The sequence below is a fragment of the Amblyomma maculatum genome, chromosome 5 (assembly GCF_055883805.1).
Source record: "Amblyomma maculatum isolate TAMU_Amacu chromosome 5, ASM5588380v1, whole genome shotgun sequence".
NCBI lineage: Eukaryota > Metazoa > Arthropoda > Arachnida > Ixodida > Ixodidae > Amblyomma > Amblyomma maculatum.
Window position 1 is genome coordinate 79,856,762 of NC_139348.1, and position 9,015 is coordinate 79,865,776.

At 42.8% G+C, this 9,015-nt stretch overlaps 1 protein-coding gene across 1 annotated transcript in view; it reads right to left on the minus strand.

The window, feature by feature from the left end:
• The window catches only part of LOC146188571 (uncharacterized), a 9,277-nt gene extending 658 nt beyond the window's left edge, over positions 1-8,619 (minus strand). The window contains exons 1-4 of the mRNA XM_084605076.1: positions 8,562-8,619; positions 5,241-5,310; positions 1,030-1,037; positions 702-890 (exon numbers count right to left, since the gene is read on the minus strand). Of these exons, the coding sequence (XP_084461202.1) occupies positions 702-890; positions 1,030-1,037; positions 5,241-5,310; positions 8,562-8,619 (325 nt within the window). The remainder of the gene's footprint in view (positions 1-701; positions 891-1,029; positions 1,038-5,240; positions 5,311-8,561) is intronic.
• Positions 8,620-9,015: the final 396 nt, after the last annotated feature.

The window sequence follows — 9,015 nt, forward strand, 5'->3', positions numbered from 1 at the left end:
AATGGCAGGCATAATATAGTAATAATTTAAAGTAAGCACTGATGCTGAATTTCCGACCGTAACTCCTTTGAACTATAATCGAAAAAGTGGGGCGTTCATGGTGGGTGCTGAACCTGCTCTCCAAAATGTTCTTTTGGGCCTTTAACTATCGGACTTTTCATGTGTGTGCAACGTAGTTACGTTACATAAGTTCTAGTTTTGATAAAACACCTGCTCAGTTGTTTTCGAAAAAAAGGTATACAGAGGAGGACGCATATGCTGCTGCAGTGACGCTGCATTTCTCAGTTACCTGTGCCATTTAACTTCCTATTAATTTTTCCATAAACGCTATATAGGAAACCCATCGCCAAGCACTGAATAAAACATAACATTGCGGTGTACTCCGAAAAAAAAAAAAAGAATGAAAGCCCAGCGATTTCTTCCATGAAAAATGTGGGAGTCGATTTCCGCGTGTAAAATTGTGATAAATGTCAAGAAAAGTTTGGGGGTAAGTACAGTCACAATGGATAGCGAGCTGTGACTTAGTCGGCAATTCCCTCTTTCTGAAACAAAGCTTGATTTCATCGCGGCTAACCCGTGGCTTTGCTTTTAAAACTTTATAATAACGTATTCCGTTATGCGCCATCTTAACATAGTGTTTTTATCATTCGTGTGCGCTGTTTGCACAGCTGATCGAGTTACATGCGACCATAGCCTCTTACATCTGGCCTTCGATGTTGTGGAGGTTGACTGCTTGTTGCCAGCCGTGGTGTATTTTTTTGTGGTCTTCTGCTGGTCATCGTGGTGGGGCTTGTCCCCGTGGTTTTCATCCACGTTCCATCCTTTGTCTTCCTTGGAATCCCCTTCGTAGCAGACTTCCTCTAGCTTTGGACCGCACCAGTACGGGTCGCCTGCGTGGAATGGAGCGCAAGTATCTCTGTCTGTCTCTCTTTCTCTCACTCTCTCTCACACACACATGCACACGTGCGGACGAACGCGCGCAAGTCCTTCTTAGGGGCTCGTTAATTTTGCTTGTGTTTCGCTCCATACTCTTGTTGCTGCACAACGTATGATAATAAGTAGAAAGATTGCAGAACCATGTTAAACACGGCAAAAATGTTCTGTAGCTGTGTCATAAACGTCAGATTTTTTCTGTAGTTCTGTAGTACTTCTCTGTAGTTCTTTTTCTGTAGTAGTTTTCTGTTGTCTGTAGTTTTGTGGTACTACAGAACTCTCCTGATGTTACTACAGAAAGCTCTGTTGTCACACCAGGGTCCCTGTCCACATCCGCACAGAAATTCTGCCGTAACAGAAAATGGTCAGCATTTTTTTTTGGACTGCGCGCAACCACACCTTGCTAGATGTACTACTGTCAGAAATTTGTTATAAATTATAGATCAAAGGGATGGTCACGATACACAGAGGTCAACGAGACCTGGTGCATATGGCCCGACGGGTCACGCCTGACTTCTCCCGCCCCCTAGGCGCACACACGGGGTTACACCTGAACTTACCGCCCCTTTGGCGCCCTCTGTCCAGTGTGTCTTCTTTAGTGTCCTGTTTCATTGTAGAGCTTGGTCTGAGCGCTTACGCAGATAAGCCAGTAAATAATACGAGAAACCCATAGCGGAATATATAAACGTATATTAGTAAAAATAAAAATAAGCGCGTGACGCGAAACTTTATGGGACACCTCATGACCGCCTCTAACGTGAACGCTTCTAACGCGACTGCCTCTAACGTGAACATACCAGTGACTAGCCGAGCATCGTGCCACACCCAATCCCCTGTGAGCTGCGGGTGCACTCTCTCTCAGCGGTGTTCTCCGTGCGGACCGCAATCCGCCCTTTTTTTACAAGGCCGCTCTGCGCATGCGCGCCTCTCCCCTGGTTGAAAACAAACCACCAACCCCAGCTGTGCTTGCGCAGGTTTTGGCCTCCGCGATCGGCGCAGTTGGAACTGATCTCGGAGGCCATGTACAGGTTAATATTCGTGACAGACGTATGCGACAAATGGCGGTAGGTGTCATAACACAGATCGCCATTTTGCTGGCGGCTATGTCTCCCAAGGGCGTTTTCAACCAGTAGCAGACGAATTTTCAACCACTCCCAGAAGGCGCCACAGTTTGTGAAAAAGGCGGATTCCCCCATCGCACTACAATGATTCCTCTATTAACAACAATTAAAAGCTCCGTCTTCAGGCACAGTGCGGAGTTCAGCATCAGGATTGTAGAAAAGGCGAAATAAATCGGAATAAACTTGCTGTGCCTGACCTTTATGCATCGAAACTATGACCTGCGTAAAAGATGGGACATAAGTACGTGATAAGGAGCGACTGCAATGGTGAACTCTGATTTTCGGCGCAGTGGCGGGTATACAATGTCATTAGATATGTGAAATCAAGATAAGACTTTCCTCTAGGTTGAGTTGAATGCCTTCAATTTGTAAAATGTTTTAAATATTTGCTTCTCCAGCATATAAAGGGTCGTTTTGAGGTCAGACAGTTGTGTTGCTATGCTCAGCGAGCAGTTGATGTACTGTTATTCACTCTACAGAGTACCTTCAGAAGCGCTCGAATTGCAGACCATGCTAAACGTGCGCTCTTTAAAATGTGTGATTTCGATGACCTCGCTTGCGCAGCATCACGGTCATTGTCTGCCTGTGATTTTTTAGAAGTGTTGAGAGGGACAACTAGAGTTTCGTTGAAAAACTTCTCAAGAAACAGCTGTAGTTGCTAAATTACAGGATGTGTGAAATTAAGATAAGACTTTCTTCTAGGTTTAGTTTAATGCCTTCAATTTGTAAAATGTTTTAAATATTTGCTTCTCCAGCATATAAAGGGTCGTTTTGAGGTCAGACAGTTGTGTTGCTATGCTCAGCGAGCAGTTGATGTACTGTTACTCACTCTACAGAGTACCTTCAGAAGCGCTCGAGCTTGGCAAGAAAACTTAAAAATCTGTTAAATATACCAGTTTTTGTTTTTGCGATCAGGGTCACGGTTTTAAAAACACCACTGGGATGAACAGTAAGTTTGTCTTCGATAAACCATATTTAGGAAAATTTTTTGGAAGGTATTTAAGTCAAGCGCATTCCACTTGATCGAAGTTTAGCCGATTGCAAGTTTCAGTGCAGCGTTCAGTTTCTGAAGACATGAAGTGCTCTTTTATGGCAAAAATGCGTTATTTTCCTCTTGCGACATTACACTCAGGACAACTGCTTAGCCTACGTGGACCTTCGAATCTATTTTATTTTGCCGGCAGAACTGCAGAATGACATGCCGTCACTAAGGTGGCATACAAGTAGAAAAAACGTTGCAGTTTAGCTTAGCTAAGCATAATCATGTATGCCGGGAAGCGATGTTCAGCACTGTTTAGGTAAGTTTTAAAGCAATGACGTCAAAGGCCTTGTTCGGAAAACTGTATGTCAGCGTTGGGGGCGTTGGTATTCTGAGCAGAAAAAATGCGAAGATTTATCCAGTTAACTGTATTGACTACGAGAAAGCATTTGACTCAGTCGAAACCACCTCAGTCATGCAGGCGTTGCGAAATCAGCATGTAGGTGAGCCATATGTGAATGTAGTGGAACATATCTATAATGGTGGCACAGCAACCATAGTTCTGCATAAAGAAAGTAATAAAGTTGCAATTAAGAAAGGTGTTAGGCAAGGAGACACAATCACCCCAGTACTATTCACAGCTTGCTTAGAGGAAGTATTTAGATACTTGAAATGGGAGAAGTTAGGTATAAGGGTAGATGGAGAATTCCTCAGTAATCTGCGATTTGCTGATGACATTGCCTTGCTAAGTAACTCATTAGATGAACTGCAAAGAATGATTGGTGACCTAGACAGGAAAAGTAGAAAATCAATATGCAGAAGACTAAGGTAATGTTCAACAGCCTGTAAAAAAACAGCAGTTTAAAATAGGTAGCGAAGCATTGGAAGTAGTAGGCGAATATGTCCACTTAGGACAGGTATTAACAGCAGATCCGGACCATGAAAAGGAAATAACAAGAAGAATAAGATTGGGATGGAGCGCATTTGGAAAATACTAGCAGATTATGACTAGCAGCTTACCGGTATCGCTTAATAGCAAATATATAACAGTTGCACCTTACTGGTACTCGTTTATGGGGCTGCATCATGAAGGCTAAAGAAAGGGTTCTATTTAAGTTGAGAACAATGTAGAAAGCTATAGAACGGAAAATGGTAGGTGTAACGTCAAGAGATAGGAAGCGTGCAGAGTGGATCAGAGAAATAACTCGAGTAAGTGATATTTTAGTCGAAATAGGAATACATGGGTTTGGGCAGGACACACACACACACACACACACACACACACACACAACACACACACACACACACACACACACACACACACACACACACACACACACACACACACACACACACACACACACACACACACACACACACACACACACACACACACACACACACACACACACACACACACACACACACACACACACACACACACACACACACACACACACACACACACACACACACACACACACACACACACACACACACACACACACACACACACACACACACACACACACACACACACACACACACACACACACACACACACACACACACACACACACACACACACACACACACACACACACACACACACACACACACACACACACACACACACACACACACACACACACACACACACACACACACACACACACACACACACACACACACACACACACACACACACACACACACACACACACACACACACACACACACACACACACACCTTATCGACATGTTTGTAATCGTAGCGCCGAGCTTTGTTATCTGCCGCTCTGGGAAGCGTAATCGTTTTTACTCGAGACTGTTCGAGGGTGAAAAACATCGATAAGAAGTTTGCTTTCATATATCAAACAGATCACTGATCTTCTGCGACCTTGATGTCGGCGGCATTGCGGAATACAAAATAAGTGTTACCAAGTTTGAAACATGCACCGAGTATACTATGTTTAAGTCCTATACTATGATTTTTGCAACAGCCAGAAGAATACGACAACACGAAGTACTTGATTTCAAACTCGTATTTTAACATTTTCACGCCACTGTTCTTAAATATGTTTCTTTTTGTAACATATTCAGTTGTCAGTATACAGCTCTGGGTATGGTACTGTTATTTTGCTTTTGCCATGCAGTTGCAGCTGTTTTGAAAGCGACCATAATGAGCCAACTAGCTTAGTTAAAACCCCTTTATAGAGTTCCACTTACCCGATCCTTTCCGGACTGTATCCTTCGTAATCTTATTGCAGTTCGCTGCTTTTTACATGCGAAATAAAAAACAAATATGAGGGAACGAAAAAAGACCGCAAAAAGTTACAAAAAACGCAAAGCTGCAAATGAAATTTTGAGGCAACGTCAAGCAGGTCTCGCAAGAGCGTCCCGTGTAAAACCTTTGGGCACAGAGAGCAGCGCGAGGAAAAAGCACTGATAACGGATCCGGGTTCCTGCTCCAAACAAGAACGTAGCATGTATATAATAATTACAGCAAATGCTATTTAACATGAGCGGCAGTGCATACTCATGGGCAGATCCCCGCGTCCCCCACGACAAATGTTTTGTAGCTACTTTGTTTAGTGCGTTATAAGATTCCTTTTCTCTTTTCATGATGTTCCGTCACTTTCTTGCATCCCTGGACAGGTCAGTGCGGAGTAGTACGAGCTGCTGAAAACGACATGAATGAAAGAAATGGTTCCCAACTCCACTTTGCAAAATCAAGTCTTTCGATGAATAGCTTACCGTAGCAGTGAGTGATTGGGGATCACTGAGTATTTATGAGCAGGATGAAGCGGTACAGACACTATTATAGATTCATAACATGCTCGAAAGTCGCTCAGGAAAAGAGCTTAGTGCAGCGAAGATGGCCATTGAAGCAAATTCCCAAATTATGGACCTATATCGCTAACAAAAATGCCAGCAGAATATTTAAGGGATCATCATCATAACCATCATCACCATCACCATCATCACCACCACCATCATTATCATTATCAGCAGCAGCAGCCTGACTATACCCACCGCAGAGTGAATTCCTCTCCCATTTTCCTCCAGTTAACCCGGTCCTGTGCTAAGTGCATCCACTTGTCCCCTGCGAAATTATTAACCTCATCCACCAACCTAATTTTCCGCCGCTCCCTGCTACGCTTACCTTCCCTCGTAATCCAAATGGTTACACTTAGAGACCATTGGTCGTCCTCCCTTGCGCTATATGTCCTGCCCATGCCCATTTCTTCTTAATTGCAATTAGAATGTCAGGAACTTCAGTTGTTTCTCTGACCCACTCTGCACGCTTCCTATTTCTTAATGTTACACCTATAATTTTTCGTTCCATAGAACCCTGCATTGTGCTTGACTTAAGCGGAAACCTTTTCGTTAACCTCCATATTTCAGCCCCATAGGCGAGTACCGGCAGGATGTAATTGTTGTACACTTTCCTCTTGAGTGATACTGGTAAGCTGCTAGTAATTATGCTTGAGTACCTTCCAAATGCGCTCCATCCCCGGTCTTATTCGCCCAGTTATTTCTCTTTCGGGGTCCCGACCTGAGGTTACTACCCGTACTAAGTAGACATATTCGCCTACCACTTCCAGTGCTTCGCTACCTATTTTAAATTACTGTTCTTTCACAGGCTGTCCAACATTACCTTAATCTTCTGAATATTAATTTTAGGCCTATTTTTCTAATCCTCCTGTCTAGATCATTAATCATGAGTTGCAATTGGTCCACTGAGTTACTTAACAATTGCAGATTACTGAGACATTCTCCATCGACCCTGATGCCTAACTGCTCCCCTTCAGTGTCTCTGAATACTATCTCTAACAAGCTGTGAATAGTACTGAGGATATCGTCTCTTTTTGCCTAACACCTTTCTTTATGGGAATTTTGTCACTTTCCTTATGCAGAACTATGGAGTGCAGTCGCTATAGATATCCTCCAGTACTTTCACACATGGCTCACCTACACGCTGATCTCGCGATGCTCCATGACTGTCGAGGTTTCGATCGAGTCAAATGCATTCTCATAGCCAATGAATCCTATGTATAGGGATAGTAAAAGTATATATATATATATATATTAATATATATACATACGTGTTATGTATATGATAGCTTTATTTATAGGGATAGGGATATTTTAGGGATCGTTTATTTTTATTACCAGTGCCATGCCCCATAGCAGCCAGTTAAAAAATGCAAAAGCATCTTACGATTTTACGGACAAATAAAATAAATAAATGCATTAGTGATGCCCATCGAAGGGTACTCCTTTCTTTCACCTTTAGTTTCCCTGGACAGCTAAATTAAGGTGGAGGACAAATATTTGTACATGACTAATAGAACAACACGTATGAAGGATAACGAAATCAAATTTAATACACATAAAGCAATAACATTCATCGCAATGCAAACAAATTGGTTTAGCCTAAATTGAGGTGATTGCGGAGTAATAAAATTTCGAAAGCAATAAAGAGAAATTTCATGATTTCTGAACACGGCTGTTTCTTCATAAACAATATTTATTTCTTCAGGGCATCTAAGGGGTATATGTGATGAAGGATGAAGAAATGATTAAGTAGACGGAAAAAGGTTTGCTGATTTTACAAAGTCCAGAGTGAGTGATGAAGTGCTCCTTTCGTCATGACAATATAGGAAGCTGATTTCACGCCGAAAGGCCCGCTAGCGTCAGGTGCAGGATTCTTGAACACGTCTCCTACTGCCTATAGTTTCGCGTAGCTCCTTTTAAAACCTCCCCAAGCTCCGCATTTCGAGTCTTGTCGACTGACAATACCCCATAGGGACGCAGTGGCGACTGCTAAAGAATTCATCTTCTTGCGTGAGGCCTCATGGAGATGGGGGGGGGGGGGGGATATATTGGCGATCAAATAACAAGCGCGGAATTTGCGTCAGGAAATCAGTTGATATTCGAGTTTCGTCTAAGTCTGAATGTCCATTCTTTTCCGTTTCCACGTTCTACTATTTATGCTGCAACCAACCTGAAGGATGGCGCTAAACACGTTTTGCAAGTAATTACAACTGCGCACGATGGGCAATGTTTAGTAATCAAATTTCATAACCTGAACGGCGCCATGATGGCAACATTGGTTGTCCCTACTGGTTATATAAAGGCTCTTCAAAACCAAACTACACATCAAGAATCGAATACAAATAAGTGTGATATCAGCACAATAATTATGAAAATGGCGAGCAAGACGCAGAACAAAGGGCTGTAACGAAAAAGAGGGATATTGAATGTAAGTGTTAGCCATGTTATTTATGAGAGTTGTTTATGAGCTATATACAGACTGAAAAAAATCATCTCCAAAAAGCTTCGTAGACGTTCCCAATATACTGCAGATTTTGTAAAAACTATAAACTGTATCAAAGGGAGGAGTAGTAAAGTTACCGACCATATCTCTGTGAAGGCTGGCATTTATAGAGGGATCGAAACCTTTCAACACCGGTTCTGAACTAGGGCACACACTATAGAAGCTAATCGAACCCAAGGCTTACCGCATATCATGCCTAGGCTTGCCAGAAGCCACCAGAGAGCCTTCTCTGCCTTGCGCATAGCGGCTACATGCGGGCGTTCGAGATAGCTACCGCTTACTGCAGTTGGGGGAATGATCTACTGGCGCCGTGACGGCGAAGAAATGTACTCCACGAATTGAACGCGGCGTTAAAAGCAATTCTTCTAGGAATCGGTCTTACTCATACTCAGAACTCCAAGGAATTGTTTTGACAATATTTTATCTTAAATGGCGTTATTGATATTGCTTCTCAAGTATTTAGCGTTAAATTTGAGGGAATTCGTAAACTTCACTGGATATTTCAAATAGTCTTAACAAAGCAGCTGCAAGTAAAACGCGCTCGTGGCTTTTGTTCCAAACAGATACACTCAAGCAAGAATATCATGGGCCATATTTACAGCCTCTTCAACCGACGAGCTGCGTCTCTCCTGTGGCGT